Here is a 24,419-nt window from a genome sequence, read left to right as displayed (position 1 = left end):
ACATATCTCCAAAATATATTGCTAAAATTCATGTCAAAGAGCATACTGCCTGTTTTCTTCTAGGAGTTTTATGGTTTCAGGTTCTTCCCTTTAAGTCTTTAATCCATTTTGAGTTTATTTTTGTGTATGGTGTGGTTTTGAAGTCTGGTTTTGGCCATGTACTATGCTTTTCCAATTCTCTACAGTAGCAAGCAGTCATTCCTTGGGGCTCCCATATGTATATGTGAATAGAGTTCCTCAAATAGAAGTAGTAAAACTTTAAAGTTAACCCTTTTATTCACTAAGCCCAAATGGCTCTCTCTGCCCCCAAGGAAAATTGTGTTTTGTGCCAACTAGTTATGAGAGATGCCAAATGAATTCAGCTTTTCTTCCAATAGTTGGGTTTTGATTTTAAAACTGGGCATAGGTCTAATCTATCTCATTGTAGGAAAAACATCAGTAACACAAGATCTACTTTAAAAATGTCAAAGAGGAACAGTCTCATAAAAACCTACAGGAAAATATTCTTCCTAAAATAGGCACTTCATTTATTAGAACAAAAGCTTGAAATACATGTGCTTCGTATTTTTAAAAGATGAAAGAGGAAATTGCTTTCATTACATGAAAGCAGGCCATTGTAATGAGAGAGCTGGACAGAATTAGAAAGTCCCACCAAATTAAATAAATGATAGCCAAAATGAGAACCTTGGAAGCTGTAAATAATATTCTTGATACCAAAGAAAATCAGAAGGCACTTTCAGTGTGCAGTAAAATTTGGAGGACTGACCATGGAGGTCCAACTGAAGAAGAATAGATAATCTGAAATAGGAAAACAGAATAAGTATTTGAGACCAGTGGTACAAAAAAAGATGAGTTTGGAGCCTGAACAGTATAAGTGAGTTAAAGTCAAAGGTAATGATTTCAACATTTAAGGCTGGGCAGATGTTCTAGGATGTTCTTCAAGTCAAAAAATACAGAAGCGGGGCAGAAGTAAGTCCTTGATCTCTACTTTGTTAGTAATATCTGTTTTCTTTTCGTATTTGTATGCTTGACATATTTTTGCATGAAGAAACTTTTTTTCTACTTCAACAGACAAATATGCAGCAATATTTTCTTCCAACTTTTTAGTTTCACAGTTTAGATTTAGTGTTTTAATCCATATGGAATTTATTTTGGTGTAAGGATTTAGATTAAACTTTAGGGTTTTTTCTCTTTAAAATTTTAATTATTTGTCTTGGGAATATTTAAAAGTAATCTCTTTGTTACTTATTTTTAATGCTAACTTTTCACATTGGTGATTCTATTAATAATGCTTATAAATCACAATCAAGATATTTCATGAATTTTTATGTTCTACATAACAAAAAATAAAAGTATATGGAAATAACTGATGAAAAGAAGGCTAATTTGATAGAAAATAATGATATTGAGAGTTTAACATGATACTTAAAAAGAGATAAGGACATAGAAAATGTATATAACTAATAAGATTAATTTAATATATATAGCCAGCTGAGACTAAACACCCTTTATATTATAGTACTTATTAAATTTTAGAAAAGTAATTTTTAAACTGCAAAATAAATCTCAATAGATCACCTAGTCTAAAATTTGTAAAGATCACATTCATACAATGCAATTCATGCAATACAACTGAAATATTATAACAAAATAATGACTGGTATATATAATTGTATATAACTATAATATATAAAAATAAATTTAAAAGTATAGAGCATGAAAATCATGCTAGTGAGAAGCCCAATATCAAATGTATTCAAAGCAGTAAAAACAAATTTTTAGCTTTAGAAGCTTCTGTTACTTACTAAAAGAGTAAAATAAAATTAAATTAGCTTTTATTGAACTCGAGAAATTGGTAAAATAAAATAAATCTAAGACAGTAGAAAGAAGAAATAGAATAAGTCGAAATTAATCAATTATAAATTGGTTTTAAAATAGTCCAATGGTAACTGCTAGGTTTAATCTTTGAAGATATGAATAAATTAGGTAATTTTCTGGCCAACAAAATAAGAAAAAGTGTAATGTAAGTAATCCAAAGAGAAAATAGTCATAAATTTGGAAGTTGTTAAATTTTAGAAAACTATGTAATTTAACATGAATCAGTTTGAAAATCTAGCTTAAAGTGATGATTATCTGGAAAATTTTTAATTATATGAATTTATTGAAGCAGTAAAAAATTTGGAGAGATCAAAAACTTTTTAAGCAAGTTCTCTCATAGGAACAAATAATTTTGTTTTACATAAAGCTACTTCAGGCTTCCCAGGTGGCCCAGTGGCAAAGAATCTACCTGCCAATGCAGGAGACACAGGAGATCTCGGATTTGATCCCTGGGTGGGGAAGATCCCCTGGAGTAGGAAATGGTGACCCACTCCAGTATTCTTGCCTGAAGAATTCCATGAACAGAGGAGCTTGACAGGGTGCAGTCCATGGGGTCACAAAGAGTAGGACATGACTGAGCACATACACACTTCAGAATGTAGTTGTTGTTTCCTTGTACATTTTTACAGCAGACTCTGATAACACATGTGTAAAAATAGAATTAAAAAGTAGAAAATTAGGGGTTGACTTTATTTAGAAATATACAAAATCAAAATAAAGCACTAGCTTATAAATTTAGCTGTGAGAATGTAGATTTTGTTCTCAGTATATCATGCTACTGCTGCTAAGTTGCTTCAGTCGTGGCCGACTCTGTGCGACTCCCTAGACGGCAGCCCACCAGGCTCCCCCGTCCCTGGGATTCTCCAGGCAAGAATACTGGAGTGGGCTGCCATTTCCTTCTCCAATGCATGAAAGTGAAAAGGGAAAGCGAAGTCACTCAGTCCTGTCTGACTCTTAGCGACCCCATGGACCGCAGCCTACCAGGCTCCTCCATCCATGGGATTTGCCAGGCAAGAGTACTGGAGTGGGTTGCCATTGCCTTCTCCACAATATATCATAAGAAGTCTAAATATAATTATCACTAGTAGTCAAAGGAGTCTTTTGTGTTGAAAAGTCATATCATGAAGTTCAGCAACAGCAATTCCTAGCAAATTAGGATTAGAAGAAGATTTTCTGTTAAAATATGCAGTACCACACAGAAACCTATTATTCCTCCTATCTTTTATTAAAAAATATCATTTTGAACATTATTGGCAGTGCTTTAAAGTAAGAAATAGAAATTAGGATTAGAATTCATGTGATTATCATATGATAGGGTCCCCAAAATGTTTGCCAAGTGAATTCCAAGGTGAAGTACTTGGAAAATAGAAGGATTGATATCTGCAAATTATTATTATTTTTAACTTAATAAGTTAACTAAAAACTATCAGAACTAACAATAGAATTCCATAGGATGGGTAGATGCAAAAATCAATGCTTTGCTATGTCAACTAGAAAGTATAATGGAAAAACGATTCTGTTGTTGTGAAGTACAGGATTAAGTTTATCAGAAATTGTGAGGGGATTTAGGCTAATATAAAGAAGACCAACATCTTTTCTAAGAGGTATAAAAAAATGACTGGAATAAATGGAGAGACATAGTACATTACTTGATGAGCAGATGGAATATTGTAAAGATTTCTATTATTCTCAAATTAATTTATTGGTTTAATGCAATTCCAATCAGATTAGTTTGTATGGAATGGGCTAGAGTAATGAAATATATTTAAAGAATAAAAAAGCGTGAAAAGAGAGGCTTTTCTGTCTAATAAAGTATAACAGAGTTGTGTTTATGAATTAATAGGCAGACAGTCATTGGAAATCAATGTTTTGCGTCAGAAGCAGGCATGACGTATGTAACCAAAACAATGAATAAGCCATGAAATCAAAGATCAGTAACATTGATTATATGATAGTTTAGAAATATTATTTTTCATAACATACCATCAACAAAATAGAAAGCAGTCAGAGCTAGGAGAAAGCATTCTGTGAAGAGGTGGAGAAGTGGAGGAGTTTACTCAGTGGAAGACCATTCTGCAGAGCATGGAGGAGATTGCTGACAGAATTGGGAAGATAGTGCTCCATAACCTCCTCTTCTTTCTAGCTCTTTCTGGAATAACAGCCACAAAAGCATTCTGGTGGGGTGGGAGAGATAGGAGGTAGAGGAGAGACCAGGCTGGTTGGAAAACAGCAGGCAACTAGGCTCAGAATGTAAGTAGCAGAGCACAGAAGGGATTCCCAAGTCTCCCACTGATCAATGGTCCAAGCTTTGTGTTATAGTTCGGGCAGACAAAACATTTGCCAAAATGAATGCCAGCTAGGGGAAAGGGAGGACATTTAATATTGTTGGACGTTGGCATCCATTCTGCATCTAGGCATTCAGCCAACCATGGATCAGAAATATTCGAAAAAAATTCCTCAAAGTTCCAAAAAGTACAACTTGAATTTGCCACACTCCTGTGAACTATGTACATCATATTTATGTTGTATTTACAGTTATTTATACAGAACTGAACTGATACAGAATTTGCATCGCAACTTAAATGATTTAAAGAGATGATTTAAACTGTATAGGAGGATATGTGTAGGTTATATGTAAATAGTATGTCATTTTATATAAAGACTTGCACCTCCTTGACTTTTGGTATCTGAGAGGGTCCTGGAACCGAGCCCCTGCAGATACCCATGGATGAATGTAGTAATCTAAAATGCTTAGCTCCTGTTGATGTCCGAAGGTGGTAGTGGCTGGGAGCTTGCACATGGTAGAACTAAAGGGACTGAAGTCTGTTGGAAGCAAGATATCCTGTTTAGGGTCACTTGGTTTTAAAGCAAAATGTTCACTTTTTTTTTTTTTCAGTTCGATTCTATTCGATCTACATCATATCGATACTTCAGCTCTCATCACATTTGATGCTATGATTTACATTTTGCTCTTTTGAGAGGCCAGCTATTCCTTGATGGGACTGGGAGTATCACAGTCTCATTTATGCATGGAATGCAACCAATTTTGGAAATGCTTCTAGAATAATTTCAGTGACAATACTCATTAAAAATTTATTACTTTGGGGGTAGTTTTGCAAATTTTTGCATATCTTTTAACTGTCTTTATCTTTTTGTAATAGGAGGAATGAGTCCCTTCTTGGAATAAAAAAACTGAAATACAAGGATACTTTGTCTAAAAAGGTCATCAAACCTGTGAAGAAGTACAGAGCTGCAGTAGTGGAGATTGGAAAAGTAAGTTTCATATAAATTTTGAATTTTCAATTAGTGAACTTAAGAGATTCATGTATCTAGAGATGGTTGGCTGCACTATAATTTATTATAATATTAAACACAAGATAATACCAACAAGCATAAACTTATACAATATATTTTAATTCTTAAGTTATATGGATATTTTTATAATCTTCTTTTATCTACAGTGGTACTTCTGTTAGTTTTGATAAATAATTTTAATTGAAGGGCATAAAGAAATCACTGTTTTAATGTCAAGAGGTAAGCATTAGAATACAAGTAAATTATGTTGTACTCAGAATTGTGTTCAGATTTTAATTTGTAACATTTTTGTTATTTCCTGTGTTAAGACTGCAGAAATGAAGCAAAAAAAAAAAGCTAAAAGAAAGGAAACTCTAAGAGAATTTTTGAATAAAAATCCCTTTATTTCTGAAATGCCGGAGCATGAAAGGTATTGATTGATTAATTAATTAAATGTACACTTGAGGGTTACATGTGTTGCGCATTATTTTAGGCACCAGGGATACACTGGTAGACACAACAGATAGGGTCACTGCCATCAGTGAGCTTACATACTAATAAAAGGAACATAAAATAAACAAACATACAAATAAGCAAGAAAATTGAAAATTTTGATAAATTTTATAGAATAAATGAACAGGATGATATACTAGAGAGTAACTGTCCTGGGGTAGAGCTGGTGGTTGCAGTAAATTAGATTAAGAGTGGCCAGGATGTCAAACTGGTAAATTAGATTAAGAGTGGCCAGGATGTCAAACTGGTAAATTACTTCTAAGTATTGGCCAATGGTGTTCTTGTTTCTAAAACTAAAACTATAATACTTATTGGGCTTCCCCTGTGGCTCAGCTAGTAAAGAATCCACCTGCAATGCTCCCGCATTGGGTTTGATCCCTGGGTTGGGAAGATCCCTTGGAGAAGGGAAAGGCTACCCACTCCAGTATTCTGGCCTGGAGAATTCCATGCTGTAGGGTTGCAGAGTGGGACACGACTGAGCGACTTTCACTTTCATAATTCTTACTGTGGTATGTTTAGCTTTTATTGTTATGAGTACACAGTTTTGATTCTTTATATCGTTTACTTTCATTATGTAATGTCTTCCTTTACCTGCTTAGTGATTTTGATCGTAATGTTCAGCATATAAATATTAATGAAACAACTCTCATTTTCTTTTTGTTTGCATTTGCCTCACAATCTGTTTGATTATTCCTTCATTTTCTTTATTTAAATTATGGTATGATTTAGGTGAGTATAGAAAATAATATAAAAATGAACATGTACTCAATATGCAATGTGCCATATAAAACGTTTGGAATGTATTTCTGTCCCCCCTCTATCCCAGTAGTAATATTATCCAAAACCTAGCATTTATCATGCTTATGAGTGGCTTTATACTTCAATTATATATATGTGTATGCCCCTAAAGAACATGTGGTGTTATTTTTTACAATTTGTTTTGCCATTATGCTCTTATACCTCAATATTATGTTTGTGAGATTTTTTTCATGTTGATTATACATAAGTCCAGTCCACATTTCCATTATGTAAACAGTGCTACAAAGGACATTCTTGTATACATCTCCACATGCACATTTGAGAGTTTCTGGCATAAATACATAGGAGTGTAGTTTCCAGGATATGAACATTTTAACATTTTTAGATATTGCTAAATTGCTTTAAAATTTTCATCAGTGGTGTGTCAGGTTTCCATTATTCAGCATCTTCCCTGATACTTACTATTAGTATCAAATTTTCAAATTTTTGTGGACCTATGAGCTGTGAAATTTTATTTCTTTGATTATGAATGAGTTTAGGCAGCTTTTCATATTTGTTTAAACCCTAGGGTTTTTCTATTCTCAAGACTGCTTGTTTAGATCCTTTGCTCATTTACAACTTTTGTTTTCTCATTTATTTTTAAAGGTTTGGATACTAATGCTTTTCCCAGATGTCATTCATCCATTTGCATTTTAAAGGTCTTCTTTTTTAAATTAAAAGTTGTAATTGTTAATGGGATCAAAGGTATCAGCATTTCATTTTATTATTTTTGAAATTTTTTCTGAGTAAAATATTTTCTTTTTCAATGTAAATATTTGATTTTACAATTGAGAATTTCATCCAACTCGAATAAATTTTTGTGAATGGTGAGAGGAAGAGTCTCTCTCTCCCCTTTTTTTTAAAGTTTCATTATACCCAATTGAATAACTCTTTATTGAGTAGTCTATTCTTTCATTTTTGTCATTTAGCAAGTTGTCATATGTATCAAATTTAGGAAATTGTCTGATTTCTTGTTTTCTAAAAATTTTCTTCTGAATTGTGTTCAGTTTTGCTGAATATTTCTCCACTGAGATTTTTTTGTTTTTTAATCTGTGCAGTCAAATTACATTAATATGTAAATGTTAAACTATGTGCAGTGTCTTTGTCTCATACCTTTGACTCCAATGGGGTGTCTTCCAAAACCAACCACTTTTCAGGGAGTTGGGACAAGAGAGTGGAGTAGAAGGACCTTGGGCTCACCTCACTCGAGCACACCAAAATCACAACTGCAAAACAACCATCAATAAATAAAACTGGAAACTGCCCCCAAAAGATATCCTATATCCAAAGATGCAAAACCAACCAATTCTCTGACTGCAACTGAGAGAACTGAGAGACCCCCATACACCCTTCACCTAGTTTTCTCTTAGTGGTAACACCTTGTAGAACTATAGCATAAAAATTCAACTCAGTTCTATCTACCTGGAGACAGCCTTAGTCCCACAAGTTAAAGGACCCTGCCCCACTTGTGGTGCCAGCCACAAATAGGATGGCCAGGTACACACATTTCTGTTGAGTCTGTTCCAAGTAGGGGGTTCCCATAACTCCTCTTCCCCTCATTCAGGTCAGTAATTTGCTAGAATGGCTCACAGAATTCAGGAAAATATTTTACTTATGTTTACTGGTTTGTAATGGATGCAAATGATCAGCCAGATGAAGGAGTTCGTAAGATGATGTCTGGAAGGGTCCTGAGCACAGGAGCTTTTGTCTCTACGGAGTTGTGATGTGTCACTCTCCCAGCATGTGGATGTGTTCACCAACCTGGAGGCCCTCTGAACTTCATTGTTAATAGGTTTTTTTTTTTTTCCCAGTAAACATTTTATTAAATACATAAACTTAGATATCACAAATTTAAAAGTCCCAAGAACAATAGGAAAGCAGACAAAAAAAATGCAATCACTAGAGGTATAATAATAGTGAATATAAATTAAGGAGTTCAGTTCAGTTCAGTTGCTTGGTCATGTCCAACTCTTTGTTATCCCATGGACTGCAGCACCCTAGGCTTCCCTGTCCATCACCAACTCCCAGAGCTTGCTCAAACTCATGTCTGTTCAGTTGGTAATGCCAGCCAACCATCTCATCGTCTGTTGTCCCCCTCTCCTGCCTTCAATCTTTCCCAGTATCAGGGTCTTTTCCAATGAGTCAGTTCTTCACATCAGGTGGCCAAAGTATTGAAGCTTCAGCTTCAGCATCAATCCTTACAATGAATATTCAGGCTTCATTTCCTTTAGGAGTGACAGAATATTCAGGGCTGATTTCCTTTAGGATTGACTTGTTTGTTCTTCTTGCAGTCCAAGGGACTCTCAAGAATGCCAAGAAAAGAGAATAGATTATTTTTTTATTATTTTTTTTAAATTTTATTTTATTTTTAAACTTTACATAATTGTATTAGTTTTGCCAAATATCAAAATGAATCCACCACAGGTATACATGTGTTCCCCATCCTGAACCCTCCTCCCTCCTCCCTCCCCATACCATCCCTCTGGGTCGTCCCAGTGCACCAGCCCCAAGCATCCAGTATCGTGCATCGAACCTGGATTGGCAACTCGTTTCATACATGATATTTTACATGTTTCAATGCCATTCTCCCAAATCTTCCCACCCTCTCCCTCTCCCACAGAGTCCATAAGACTGTTCTATACATCAGTGTCTCTTTTGCTGTCTCGTACACAGGGTTATTGTTACCATCTTTCTAAATTCCATATATATGCGGTAGTATATTGTTAATAGGTTTTTTAAAAAACCTAGTCTGCAGTTACTCTCTCCAGAGACTGGGGGTTGAGACTGAAAGTTCCACTTACTCATCATGTGTTTGATTTTTCTAGTGACCAACCTCTATCCTGAGGCTCTCTAACAGCCCAACCCTGAGTCACCTTACTAGACTCAGGCGTATTCCAAAGGAGTTCATCATGAATAACAGGAGATTCCTGTCACTCAGGAAACTCCAAGTTTTAGGAACTCTATACCTGAAATAAAAAACAAAGTCCAAATATATATATTTTATTATAGCATTCTAGGTCTGCCCACATACATTCATTTTTTTTTACCTACTGATTCAGCTTCTTTAAGATGAATAGCCAATTTGAGTCTGTGATTTTTTTTTGAGTTCTTTTTGATGAATTCTATTTTTTAGGAGATTATCCATTTTACCAAATTTTCAAAGTTATTCATAAAATGTTATTATGTTTTCATGTTATCCTTTGAATCTCTGCTATATCTACAGTTGCACACTGTGTTTCATTCCTAACTTCATTAATTTTTGTCTTCTGTCATATTTTTGTGATTTATCTTGCTAGAGGTTTGTCTATTTTCCCCCCATTTTTTCAAAGAGCCAAATTTTGTCTTTGTCAGTCCTCTTTATTGTGTTTATCTTCCTTTCCCTTAATTTTTGCTTTTATACTTATTACTTCCCAATTCATTTTTTAAAACAGGTTCACTGAGACTTAAGGCAAAAAGAAAAAATGAGTTTTCCTTCTACCCTCCTAAGTTCTCCAGCTGGAACTTGGTAAAATTAGACTAACAGAAGAGTGATGAACAAGAGAAAAACAGCAGGGGTTTATTAACATATGCTTATGCATGGGAGAACTCAGTGATGAGTAACTCAAAGGGGTGGTTAGGATTTGGGCTTAGGGCATCTTCAAAAGGACAGTGAATTTATAGTAGAGTGACCAGGGGTGTAGGCTTTCAAGGGCAGCAAACTGTGGTAGAAATATGAGAGAAAACGAATGGAGTAAGACTTGTTTGGGCAGGTCCATCTAGGTGCTGTTTTTCCCTCTTCATAGTCATAAAATTTCCCAGGAGAGGAGTTTTATGGCATTCTTCATATTTTTCAGAAGTTTCTATTTCCCCTTAAATAAGGGCATCTCCAAGAAGGCATCCTTTTGCATCTATTGATTCTCATTTACCTCCAGCTCAAAATAATCCTAACGCGAAAGCGAGAGCTGTCTCCTTGCACCATCCCACCCTCTCTAGCAGGGAAGATGCCTCTGGTTCGGTCACTCTCCTTGGCCTCTTGAGGTGACTTAACCATCTCACATGGAAAGATCCCCTGGAAAAGGAAATGGCAACCCACTCTAGTATTCTTGCCTGGAAAATCCCATGGATGGAGGAGCCTGACGGGCTACAGTCCATGGGGTCACAAAGAGTCAGACACGACTGAGTGAATTCACTTTCACAACCATCTCACACAGGAAAAAGATTGGCTTTTATTTTGGAAATTATAGTTTTAATTTTTAGGGTTGAAGTATTTAAAACATTTCTGTTTGGAAATCACATGACATTACCAAGACAACCAAGTGAAGTGAAGTGAAGTGAAAGTTGCTCAGTCGTGTCCAACTCTTTGTGACCCCATGGACTGTAGTCCGTGAAATTCTCCAGGCCAGAATTCTGGAGTGGATAGTCTTTCCCTTCTCCAGGGAATCTTCCCAACCCAGGGATTGAACCCAGGTCTCCCACATTGCAGACAGATTCTTTATTAGCTGAAGCGCAAGGAAAGCCCAAGAATACTGGAGTGGGTAGCCTATCCCTTCTCCAGCAGACCTTCCTGACCCAGGAATCGAACTGGGGTCTCCTGCATTGCAGGTAGATTCTTTACCAACTGAGCTATCAGAGAAGCTAACCAAAGATAACCAAACAACAGCAAAAAGCTCAGAAAACCTTGGATTCAAAGGAAGTCAGTCACCAACGAATACAGAATAACTCCACACTGAATGATAATATCAACACTGCATGTCAAAAATAGTTTCCTTCCTTCCTTTATTCTCTAGAATATCTGTGCTTCCAGTGCAGCAAGGTCTACCTTCCTTCCTTCCTTCCTTGCATCCATCCATCCCTATTTCCCTTCCTTTATTTCTGTGTGTGTGTGTTGACTCAGATTCATACTTGTTATCTTTTAAAGTGAGCAAGATTCTTTAACTTACAAATTGAGATCTTTTTCCCCCTCTTTTCCAGTATAAATCAGGTAGAATGAGGGCAGCAACATCGTCAACTGTTTTAAAAAAAAGATTAAGTATTTTGAAGAAATAAAGTCATGCCATATAAACAATTATGTAACTATGAAATTAGATGGGCTACTTTGAGATTTTGATAGAAATAATTTGAAACAAATTGAATATGTATTATCCTTAAAATCTGAACTATTAGCCAAAACTTGAGATATTAGTGTTTTTCAGAGCACATTGGGTATGGATGTATGAAGTTATTGCATGTAGAGTTGACTGATGTTTTATTTCCTCTGTAATCTAGATAATGATAGGAAAAATTTGGCTCCATTGTTTTTCTTTTCCTTAAGGAAAAGAACAGAGAAATGATTTTCTTGTTTAATATTGAAGTTAGTTGATGAATGTGAACATTACCTTATAATTTGGTTGTCTAATCTCAGTGGTCTTTCGGTGACGGAAAAGAAAAGCTGTTTGGTTTGGGCCTAGGACGCAGACAGCAGAGAGAATGGAAGGCAATTTGTAGTGTCCTTGTCCTCAGTGTTTACCCTCATGCCTTCTTCATTGTCCTGGTTCACATTTTTAGCACTAAGGACATGACAAATAAGCCAGAAACATTTGCATAAGGACAGGCAAGTGATTTCTTGCTGTATTTTGTATAGACAGGGACCGTTCTTTGTTATGTCTAAAAGTTCTTGTAATTGCAAAACTTCTTTTTCCCTCTACAGAAATAAGAGAGCTGATGTTCGAAAAGTAGCACATCGATTCCTGGTGGAAAACTTGAATCCTTTAATATTAAGTTATGTTAAAAAGAAGAGGTTCCATCAAATATTTCTTGAGGAGATGCCCTGGAAAGCTCAGATGAATCTGTATCTGGCAAGCGCACACTTCAACTTGCTTTTAACAAAGCTAGGGGAACGTACAAAGATAAAATTTGGTTCTTCACCGATAATGGTCAGGTATAGTATATTATCAATGAATACTGTTTTAGTCTCAAAAACATGGATAGTATTTGTATGTTCAGGGCTCCAATGCTGATGATAACTTTGGTATATTTAAAAATTTCTTATCTCAGAATCTTTCCCAAACAAGTGCTGGATATAAGTACTTATGAAGTACTAATTTACATACATTTGAATATGTTATTCAATATAGCTTTCAGGGAAAGGAGAAGGTGAATTTTCCAAGAGAAGTTTAATATTAATTGTACCTCTCCATGCTCAGTCTCTCAGTTGTGTCTGAGTCTTTGCTACCCTATGGACTATAGCCTGTCCTCTGTCCATGGAATTTTCCAGGCAAGAATACTGGAGTGAGTTGACATTTACTTATCCAGGAGATCTTCCCAACCCAGGGATCGAACCTGGATCTTCTGCATTGCAGGCAGATGCTTTTACCACTGAGCCACCAGGGATCCCCCTAACTGTATAGTAACCAAAATATTAGTAGGCCTTAGGCAAATCTCTGTTTCATTAGAGGTATATTTTAAGCCTCCATAAACACAGGTCATACTTTCTTATATAATTTACACTTTCTGTCATTAACTCAAAAGATATTTTCCAGTTCTTGTTTATTTTTGGTTAAAATGTTAGAGGAGATAAAATGGGATGTAAAAATATAAGATAAACACATAATACGGAATACCATGTAACTAGAGCAACTTTATGTAACCAGAGTTTTTCATTAAAAAAAACTACTCATTGAAGGAATTTCCTGAAGTCTGGTTATTAGTACTGCATGCGTTCACTGCACAGGGCAGGGGTTTGATCCCGGTCGGAGAACTAAGATCCAACGAACTGCATGTGGTGGTGGTTTAGTGGCTAAGTTGTGTCCAACTGTTTGTGACTCCATGGACTGTAGCCCACCAGGCTCCTCTGTCCATGGCAAGAATACTGGAGTGGGCACAGAATATTGGAGTGGGTTGCCATTTCCTTCTCCAGGGGATCTTCCCAATCCAAGGATCGAACCTGTGTCTCCTGCTTGACAGGCAGATTCTTTACCGCTGAGCTACCTGGGAAGTTCAGCACAGCCAAAACCAAAACAAAACCCTCATTGAGCACTTATTAGAAACAAGGTACTGAGGTAGGCGTGAGGTGCATTCTGAGATGAACAGGATCTACAAGTTGGAATCTGATAGAGTGGCTCATAAATGTTCACAAATAATAGTCAATAAAGGTAAAAGGTGAACTACACCTTTTAGGTATAAAGTCTTTGTACCTGGGAAGGAGGCTTTCTACTGGCTGAGACTACCAGAAGAGGTTTCACAGGAGAAGCTACTTGGCCTGGGTCCTGATGGACAGGCAAGATTTTAAAATATGCAGGTAGAAAACAAGCTTTCCAGAATGATGGAAGAACGAGTCAAAGCCCAGGTAGGAAACTCAGGACAGGAGCCCCTAGTGGTCTGACCAGAGTCTAGGGCATCTGAAAAGGAGTGGTCAGAAATGATCAGAAGAGAATGTCGGTACCAGAACATGGATAGTTTTAACTGTCTATAAATCTGAATTTTAATTTATGTACCATTTTAAGGTTTTTTTTTAAACAGGGCTACGATAAGAAATTTTTCTGATACCGAAATACTGGATGGATTGGAGGAAGGAGAGACTGATGATAGGGATATGAATTAAGAGGGTATTTATTTCAGTAATCCAGCGATAAAATATGCAGGTTGAAATCTGCAAGGAACTTGAACTCAGTTTCTGTTTCTCCAGAGTTTTGGTTAAAATAAAATTCTGGTCTATGTGGACTAGACCAAGTTAGCATTTAGGAAGTACTTGGATTTCTTGACAGAGAAAACTTTCAGCAAAGTGACCCATTTTTGAGGCTCTGAAAGGGAAAACAGTTCAGATCAGATGGGCTTCCTTACTATCCTCTGGACATGGAGAACTCTTCTTCTCTGGCTGTCCAATCACACATGACCATTCATGCATCATTACTTGGCAGCATGATAGTTAAACAATGACTGAAAGGCTCAGATGGTAAAGTATCTGCCTGCAATGTGGGAGACCCAGGTTCAATCCCTGGGTTGGGAAGATCCTCTGGAAAAGGAAATGGCTATCCACTCTAGTATTCTTGCCTGGAGAGTTCCATGGACAGAGGAGCCTAGTGGAGTACAGTCCATGGGGTTGCAAAGAGTTGGACACGACTCAGTGACTTTCACTCACTCAGGTTTGTATCAGGGTAACGTGGTGCTAAATCCAATTTCATTGAAACATTTATTTATTTATTTAGTATTTGACAGAATTCAATTTTGCTTCTATTGTTTTTTTAGTGAGTTTTTTTCCCTTTGCAGTTTCCGATCATGTGACCCTACTATGTTCTCACTGTATAATTCAGGAACAGTATTACCAACAGGAAGAATGACTCTAGAAAACTATAAAGTGATGCTTGATTTCCTTCTTACAGCTAAAAAAAGAAAGGCTCACTTACCATCAGGTAAAATAAATACGTTATATACTATCAAATTGTCTTTAGATATTTTTATTCACAAATGGAACACACACATACACAAACACATGTTCCCTGACATGCACCCCAACAGACACTGAGTTACATGGATCATTTTCCAGTGACTTAGAAATTTTGTTGAGTTGTGGTATTTTGTAGAAGATTCTTATTTGTTCTCTATTTTTAACTTACTGCATTTTTAGAATATCATCACATATGTTGGGAAATATTTATATTGAATTTTCTCCTACCCCAATTTGCCCATTCAACAAATATAATGTTCTTTAAAAAATATTCATAGCCTTCAGTAGCTAAAGTAAGTGAAAACTTACTCTCAGGTGATAAAGGCTTGGATGAGGCAAAATTGGTGAAGATGGAGAAACATAAACAGAAAGAATGCCTTTTGGAGGCAGAACCTATGGGATCCACTCAGAACCTGTACTGAGTATCGATAATATACCGTGCCTGGTTCTAGGCCCTTTGTGTATTCACTCACTGGGTCATTCAACAAATGTTAGCCCTGCCTGCTCTCACATGTTCAATCCCTGGGTGGGGAAGATCCCCTGGAGGATGAAATGGCAACCCACTCCAGTATCTATGCCTGGAGAATCCCATGGACAGAGGAACCTAGTGTACTACAGTTCATGGGGTCGCAAAGAATCGGACATGACTGAAGCGACTGAACATGCACGCAAGTTTCAGGAAAAATTCCACCAAATATACTGCTGCAAGCAGGCATGACAGCATCATTTAGCTGCTTTCTAGTTGTACTCAGGATCTTGCCTTAGGATCTTCAGTCAGTACCTTCCATGAAAGTTTACTCCAAGATGAATGAGATAATATTCTAATGGTAGGACCAGCCAATACTGTCTTCTGGTCAGGTGACAAGGGCTCCCAAGATGTGGAGAGATGTATGTGAGCAGGGCTCTGTTTGGGTGTTGCACTGATGACACTATTCCTGAGTAATCACCTACCTTGAATACCACTCATTTCACGAGCAAACATTTATCTCCAATATCTTTATGTTATTGCAAACCCTCTTATATAGATTTTTAAAAAATGACACTTTAAATGCTGTTTGGCTTATTGCGGGACAAACTATTTCATATGCTGGTTAACTTTCCCAGGAGTTTTGATTCGTATTTGAGGTACTTGACATGCTTTTTAATTTCTTCTGGGGTGTAGTTTTACTGGTACCTACATGTCATTCTATGACTATTAAAGTATTTAAAAGTAAATTCCCTAGACATAGAAAGAGTCCGAGTTTTCATATGTAGACTACTATATATATATATTTTTTTTTTTTCTTGAGTTTTCTTTTCAACTAGCTCCCTAAGACCTCCTATGAAATTTACAATAGATTCTGCAATTGAGAATTAGCGTTTAATGCAGAGTTCTAATAAGAGAATGTTTGTGGCAGAAGTCCTCTGTGGTTTTTATAGCACAGCAACGGGAGGATGAGTGATCAGGGTTGCTGCACTGCCTAACTGCAGGAGATCCTCCTCATCTTCCAGTGTATGTGTCCAGGGAATAGCCTGTTTGGAGGGAAGTTAGGATCCTGTCATTCTTCTCCCCTGAAACATGACATTCCTACCTCTGCATCATTCCTTTGGCCAATCATCTTTGCCTGAAATGCTCTCCATACTCTTCCCCCACAGCTAAATCATGATTCACCCTTAAGAGCTAATCTAAGCACCTCCTTCTCTGGAAACTTTCCCTGGTTCATCGCATCCATAACAATTTTCTCCTTTCTCCAAACTAAGGTAGCAGTTGTTATCTGAATTATTTATTTGATGCTAGTCACCTATTGTGTTTTCTGAAGCTTAACTCTCTACTTTCAATAACTTTATACTTTATTTTTATACTGTAGATGCTGAAGAATTTTTGGCATTTCTTAATTCCAAAATGAGTGGTGAAAATGTTTCCAAGACCCAAACGGTTTATGAATCAGACTCTCAGTCGGGACTTAGCAGTAAAGAAAAGGATCGATCTGCAAATGTGGGTCTCTTGGATCATTTTATGAAAATCTTTTTATATTGCAGGAGAGCAATGGTAAGTTGGTCCTTCTTTGTTAATGTAGTGGACATGAATCTCAGCCCATGAATTTGGGCATGTGTGATATATTTATTTCCTTATTATTCATAATTTTGATTTCAACAGTGAGACTAAACTTGCTGGATTTTGTATCAATCATCCGTGAGGCTTGCCACAGCACTGAGGTCTCAGTAGTAGAGTGGTAGAGTTGTGAGGGAAATGGTGAACCCCTTTAGTCATTAGTCATCCAATCATCCAGAGCTGAGGTGCCCTTTGTCCTTGTCTACAAAGTCTCCTTGAATATTCAGACACCCTTCTGCTGCTTTCTAGCCACACTTGGGACATGGGCTTCTCCAGTGAGACCAGGGGTTCCTCTTTAGACTGTTGCTCCCTCCTGGGCAGCACATGCTCCTTTCTCTCCTCTAGGAAAGGGGAAGATCTTTCTAGATATAGGAAAGCCCTAACCCTTGCCCCTGACCTGCTTCTACAGGCTATTTGTATCTTCTCTCAACTGCTTTTCTCTTTTTCCTTCTTAAATGTTATCTGATAGATTATTAAACTCAGAATAGGAATTAACTACAAAGAAATTAATTTCCTTTTTCTCATAGCAAGAAGCAGAGGTACATCAAACTTCTCAAGAGATGAGAAGAAATCTATCGTTTCTGGACAAGAAAGAAAGACTTAAGTTCCCATATTTCTTCATGGAGTAGAGAATGACTTTTTAAAATATGTAAAGTCATCTCACATCATCTCCCATGGGCATTAACAATGCATCCCATCCTCCTTTCTAGCAGCTTCAGGGCCTGGAGGGTCTGGGTCCTACTTACCTCTCAGAACTCAGCTCTCTCTCCCTGGTGCAGTCTACTCTCCCCTCTGTGGTTCTGAAAGCACTAAGCGTGCTTTAGAACCTCCCTCTTCAGTCCTCAGGCTCCCCATCCATACTTTGCACCTCCTGTTCCCTCAGCCCCAAATGCCCTTCTCCTCCCGATAACCCCGCCTTGTCCTTCATATGACTTGTTCCACTCAGCATTCTGGGTTCTGCTCATATGTCACCTCCTTAGAGAGGACTTCTCTCCTGACCACCTTGTCCTCTCACCCTTCCCAGGGTGAGTAGTTTCTACTTTAATTTCCTTTATAACACTTATCATTCCCTGAAATTGTACTTTGATATGTCTGCTTAATAGTGTCGGATTTTCCTAATCAAAAGCAGCACAAGGTCAGGCCCAGTTTCCCTTGCTCACTGAGACATTCCCAGCACTTAGAACAATGGGCATGTTGGAGTCGTAGCTCATCATTTAGTAGAGTCATAACCCAGGGCAAGTTAGCCCCATGCCTCCATTTCCTCATCTGTAAAATGAGAATACTAGTGCATACTTTCTTCATAGGAGTTGTTATATAGAATGTTATATTAGAATATAAATGTCTTACCACGGTGTCTAGCACTGTAAGTAGCATATAACAAATGGTGTTGGTTACTTTTATTACTGACTTAGAATATCAGCAGAGACGTGAAGTCACTCAGAGATCTGTAACTTTGGCATCTTTTGAATGTTGTGCTTGTCTTAGGTTCTTGCTCATCGTGGTGGCTATTGGACTCTGCTTCAGAACTGCTGTCGGGCCCTTTGGAACTTTACTCAGGAGCTACAAATACTGCATAAACAAGCAGTGGATCTGTATAAGACATTTCCTATTAGCCAGGATAGTTTCCTCTGTATCTCTGTTTTACCATTCTATTTGGGAGCAGAATTACTTATTGACATGTTAATAGAACTACAGAATACTGATTCTATTAAGGTAAGAGTATTTGGGCAATTCTCTTTATTGTAGTTGATTAACAATATTTTTTGTGTACCATACAGCTTGGGATAAGTAGAAATTTTATATTTTTCTTGAGTTGTTTTTTGGTTTGTCTTAATTTTATTTGCTTTGTTATTTGGTTCACAGTATATAATGTGCACTGACGTTAATTACAAATATCTGCCTGAAAATCAGTTTATTAAATGGAAAAGAAAGTAGCATTTATTGAGCTCCAGCTTCTACAGAAACTAACCAAAGTACATTTAATCTTCACAGCAATCATTTGACAGAGAAAAAAACAGACCCTAAAACAGATCATGTAGCTCGTTGATTGATACTTGTTTTAGTCCCTGTTCTATTTCTCTAGATGTAGAATTTGCAGCCATTTCAAATCTACCACACTGTGGTTTAAATCATGAAAATAAAACTGAAAAAAAAGCAAACCTCATATATCTTAAACACATTAAAAATTAGTAAACACATAAATATTTTGAATTATGGGGTTTATAACATTTTTCAGATGTAAAATGTATGATAATGATAGTACAAAAGACTGGGAGGGCAAATAAAATGAAACTGAATAAGTTTTTAAACTTTATATAAATATAAAGTGATACAGTATTAACTTTAAGTGGAATGTGATAAGTTAAGTATGCATTTAATAATCCCCCAAGTAACTACCAAAAAAAGTGATATAGCTAAAAGGCCAGATAAAGGCTAAAACTAAAATGGAAAACTAAATAATAGTTAACTAAAGAAAGCAGGGAAAGAGGAACACAAACACATGGAACAAATAGAAGATAAATAACCTAACCCAATTATATCAATAACTATATTAAATATAAATAGACTAAATACCCCAGTTAAAAGGCAGAGATTGTCTGGATTAAAAAAAGAGAGACATGTACTTGTCCATAAGAGAAGCACTCTAGATATGAAGAAACAGATAGATTGAAAATAAAACAATCTATTGAAAATAAAACAATAATTGGAAGAATTATAGTCCCTTGGACTGCAAGGAGATCCAACCAGTCCATTCTGAAGGAGATCAGCCCTGGGATTTCTTTGGAAGGAATGATGCTAAAGCTGAAACTCCAGTACTTTGGCCACCTCATGCGAAGAGTTGACTCATTGGAAAAGACTCTAATGCTGGGAGGGATTGGGGCAAGAGGAGAAAGGGATGACAGAGAATGAGATGGCTGGATGGCATCACTGACTCGATGGATGTGAGTCTCAGTGAACTCCGGGAGTTGGTGATGGACAGGGAGGCCTGGCGTGCTGCGATTCATGGGGTCGCAAAGAGTCAGACATGACTGAGCGACTGATCTGATCTGATACTACAAAAATAGTTAGCAGAGAAAGGTTGATGAGGCTATATTAATATTAGATAAAATGATCTTCAAGTCAAAAAGTATTTTGAAAGACAGAGACATTTCACAATGAGAAGAAGCTCAATCAGAAAGATATACTAATCATTAATGTGTATACACCAAATAACAGAGATTCAGAGTATACTTTGGACACCCAAAGGTTGAAGAACTTTCTGCTTGGTGGACACATTGATGTACCAAGCAGATCTCAGGCCCTGAGTCCATAAGGAAAGGTCACAGAAATGCCTTATCTTAGACCCATCCAGACCTGGCCCGTCTTGCATTTGGCTGTTCTTGGGTTATATCCTTTATAAGAAAACTGTGTCAGTGAGTTCTGAGTCATTCTAGGAAATTACTGAACCTGAGTTTACAACTGGTCAGTCAGAAGTTCAGGTGCCAGAGGACCTGTGACTGGCATTTCCAGTGAGCACTGACCCTTAAGCCTGTGGAGTCTGACCCTAACTGTGGGGTAGTTAGTGTCAGCACTGATGTATAGTACATTGAGGGAGGTTGGAAAAAAAGCACATAGTGCATTCACCAAGATGGATTGTCAGTCCAGTCGCTCAGTCGTCTCCAACTATTTGTGACCCCGTGAATCACAGCATGCCAGGCCTCCCTGTCCATCACCAACTCCTGGAGTTCACTCAAACTCATGTCCATCAAGTCAGTGATGCCATCTAGCCATCTCATTCTCTGTTGTCCCCTTCTCCTCCTGCCCCCAATCCCTCCCAGCATCAGGGTCTTTTCCAATGAGTCAACTCTTCGCATCAGGTGGCCAAAGTATTGGAGTTTCAGCTTCAGCATCAGTCCTTCCAATGAACACCCAGGACTGGTCTCCTTTAGGATGGACTGGTTGGATCTCCTTGCAGTCCAAGGGACTCTCAAGAGTCTTCTCCAACACCACAGTTCAAAACCATCAGTTCTTCGGCGCTCAGCTTTTTTCACAGTCCAACTCTCACATCCATACACGACCACTGGAAAAACCATAGCCTTGACTAGATGGACCTTTGTTGGCAAAGTAATGTCTCTGCTTTTGAATATGCTACTAGGTTGGTCATAACTTTCCTTCCAAGGAGTAAGCGTCTTTTAATTTCATGGCTGAAGTCACCATCTGCAGTGATTTTGGAGCCCCCAAAAATAAAGTCTGACACTGTTTCCATTGTTTCCGCATCTATTTGCCATGAAGTGATGGGACCAGATGCCATGATCTTCGTTTTCTGAATGTTGAACTTTAAGCCAACTTTTTCACTCTCCTCTTTCACTTTCATCAAGAGGCTTTTTAGTTCCTCTTCACTTTCTGCCGTAAGGGTGGTGTCATCTGCATATCTGAGGTTCTTGATATTTCTCCTGGCAATCTTGATTCCAGCTTGTGTTTCTTCCAGTCCAGCGTTTCTCATGATGTACTCTGCATATAAGTTAAATAAGCAGGGGACAAGATACAGCCTTGACGTACTCCTTTTCCTATTTGGAACCAGTCTGTGGTTCCATGTCCAGTTCTAACTGTTGCTTCCTGACCTGCATATAGGTTTCTCAAGAGGCAGGTCAGGTGGTCTGGTATTCCCATCTCTTTCAGAATTTTCCACAGTTTATTGTGATCCACACAGTCAAAGGCTTTGGCATAGTCAACAAAGCAGAAATAGATGTTTTTCTGGAGCTCTCTTCCTTTTTCCATGATCCAGCAGATGTTGGCAATTTGATCTCTGGTTCCTCTGCCTTTTCTAAAACCAGCTTGAACATCTGGAAGTTCACGGTTCATGTATTGCTAAAGCCTGGCTTGGAGAATTTTCAGCATAACTTTACTAGAGTGTGAGATGAGTGCAATTGTGTGGTAGTTTAAGCATTCTTTGGCATTGCCTTTCTTTGGGATTGGAATGAAAACTGACCTTTTCCAGTCCTGTGGCCACTGCTGGGTTTTCCAAATTTGCTGGCATATTGAGTGCAGCACTTGCACAGCATCATCTTGCAGGATTTGAAATAGCTCAACTAAAATTCCATCACCTCCACTAGCTTTGTTCGTAATGATGCTTTCTAAGGCCCACTTGACCTCACATTCCAGGCTGTCTGGTTCTAGGTGAGTGATCACACCATCATGATTATTTGGGTCGTGAAGCTCTTTTTTGTACAGTTCTTCTGTGTATTCTTGCCACCTCTTCTTAATATCTTCTGCTTCTGTTAGGTCCTTAGCATTTCTGTCCTTTATCGAACCCATCTTTGCATGAAATGTTCCCTTGGTGTCTCTAAGTTTCTTGAAGAAATCTCTAGTGTTTCCCATTCTGTTGTTTTCCTCTGTGTCTTTGCATCGCTGAAGAAGGCTTTCTCCTCTCTCCTTGCTATTCTTTGGAACTCTGCATTCAGATGCTTATATCTTTCCTTTTTTTCCTTTGCTTTTCACTTCTCTTCTTTTCACAGCTATTTGTAAGGCCTCCTCAGGCAGCCATTTTGCTTTTTTTTTGCATTTCTTTTCCATGGGATGGTCTTGATCCCTGTCTCCTGTACAATGTCACGAACCTCTGTCCATAGTTCATCAGGCACTCTGTCTATCAGCTCTAATCCCTTAAATCTATTTCTCACTTCCACTGTATAATCATACGGGATTTGATTTAGGTCGTACCTGAATAGTCTAGTGGTTTTCCCCACTTTCTTCAATTTAAGTCTGAATTTGGCAATAAGGAGTTCATGATCTGAGCCACAGTCAGCTCCCAGTCTTGTTTTTGCTGACTGTATAGAGCTCTCCATCTTTGGCTGCAAAGAATATAATCAATCTGATTTCATTGTTGACCATCTGGTGATGTTCATGTGTAGAGTCTTCTTTTGTGTTGTTTGAAGAGGGTGTTTGATATGACCAGTGTGTTCTCTTTGCAAAACTCTTTGCCCTGCTTCATTCTGTACTCCAAGGCCCAATTTGCCTGTTACTCCAGATGTTTTTTGACTTCCTACTTTTTCATTCCAGTCCCCTATAATTAAAAGGACATCTTTTTTGGGTGTTAGTTCTAAAAGGTCTTGTAGGTCTTCATAGAACCGTTCAACTTCAGCTTCTTCAGTGTGAGTTGGGGCATAGACTTGGATTACCATGATATTGAATGGTTTGCCTTGGAAACGAACTGAGATCATCCTGTCTTTTTTGAGATTGCATCCAAGTACTGCATTTTGGACTCTTTTGTTGACCATGATGGCTACTCCATTTCTTCTAAGGGATTCCTGCCCACAGTAGTAGATATAATGGTCATCTGAGTTAAATTCACCCATTCCAGTCCATTTTAGTTTGCTGATTCCTAGAATGTTGACGTTCACTCTTGCCATCTCCTGTTTGACCACTTCCAATTGGCTTTGTTTCATGGACTTAACTTTCCAGGTTCCTGTGCAATATTAGTCTTTACAGCATTGGACCTTGTTTCTATCACCAGTCGCATTCACAACTGGGTATTGTTTTTGCTTTGGCTCCATCCCTTCATTCTTTCTGGAGTTATTTCTCCACTGATCTCCAGTAGCATGTTGGGCACCTACCGACCCAGGGAGTTCCCCTTTCAGTATCCTATCATTTTGCCTTTTCATACTGTTCATGGGGTTCTCAAGGCAAGAATACTGAAGTGGTTTGGTTTGCCTTCCTTCTCCAGTGGACCACATTCTGTCAGACCTCTCCACCATGACGCGTCCATCTTGGGTGGCCCCACACGGCATGGCTTAGTTTCATTGAGTTAGACAAGCCTTGGTCCAAGTGATCAGATTGGCTAGTTTTCTGTGATTATGATTTCAGTATGTCTGCCCTCTGATGCCCTCTTGTAAGACCTACCATCTTACTTGGGTTTCTCTTACCTTAGACGTGGGGTATGTCTTCACGGCTGCTCCAGCAAAGCGCAGCTTCTGCTCCTTACCTTGGGAGAGGTGTATCTCCTCACAGCCACCCCTCCTGACCTTGGACGTGGAGTAGTTCCTCTTGGCCCTCCTGCCACCCACACAGCCACCACTCCTTGGATGTGGGGTTGCTCCTTTCCGCAAGATGAATTGTACACAGAGTCAAAAAATAAGTCATAATAAAATTTAAAAGACTTAAGTCTTAAAGAGTATGTTTACTCTTTATAATGTAATGAGCTACATTATAAACAGGTTAATATAATGTAGGAAGGAAAATTTTCAAATATCCGGAAATTAAACAACATAATTCTAAATAACCCATGGGTCAAAGAAGAAAACATAAAAAAAATTTTAAAAATATTTCAACTGATGAGAATATATCAAAATTTTGAGATGCAATAAGCCAGTGCTTAGCAGGAAATTCATAGCTTTAAATGTTTAGTAAATAGGAACAAAGATATAATATCAACCATTTAGTGTTCATCTATAGGAGCTAGAAAAAGAA

General features: G+C 37.7%; 1 protein-coding gene and 1 non-coding gene across 13 annotated transcripts in view; one reads left to right on the top strand and one right to left on the bottom strand.

Annotated features, from left to right (window-relative positions):
* CFAP54 (cilia and flagella associated protein 54) overlaps positions 1–24,419 on the top strand; it is a 313,162-nt gene that overhangs the window by 118,224 nt on the left and 170,519 nt on the right. For all 12 annotated transcript variants that reach the window (XM_044941473.2, XM_044941468.2, XM_044941474.2 and 9 more), the window contains 6 exons: positions 5,040–5,151; positions 5,502–5,602; positions 12,149–12,379; positions 14,707–14,849; positions 16,732–16,913; positions 18,462–18,689. In XM_044941473.2, the coding sequence (XP_044797408.2) occupies positions 5,040–5,151; positions 5,502–5,602; positions 12,149–12,379; positions 14,707–14,849; positions 16,732–16,913; positions 18,462–18,689 (997 nt within the window). The remainder of the gene's footprint in view (positions 1–5,039; positions 5,152–5,501; positions 5,603–12,148; positions 12,380–14,706; positions 14,850–16,731; positions 16,914–18,461; positions 18,690–24,419) is intronic.
* TRNAC-GCA lies at positions 12,760–12,831 on the bottom strand. The gene has a single exon. It is a non-coding gene; the product is annotated as a tRNA-Cys (tRNA).

Source organism: Bubalus bubalis, chromosome 4 (assembly GCF_019923935.1).
Source record: "Bubalus bubalis isolate 160015118507 breed Murrah chromosome 4, NDDB_SH_1, whole genome shotgun sequence".
NCBI classification, from domain to species: Eukaryota; Metazoa; Chordata; class Mammalia; order Artiodactyla; family Bovidae; genus Bubalus; species Bubalus bubalis.
This window is presented reverse-complemented; position numbering and strand designations above follow the sequence as displayed.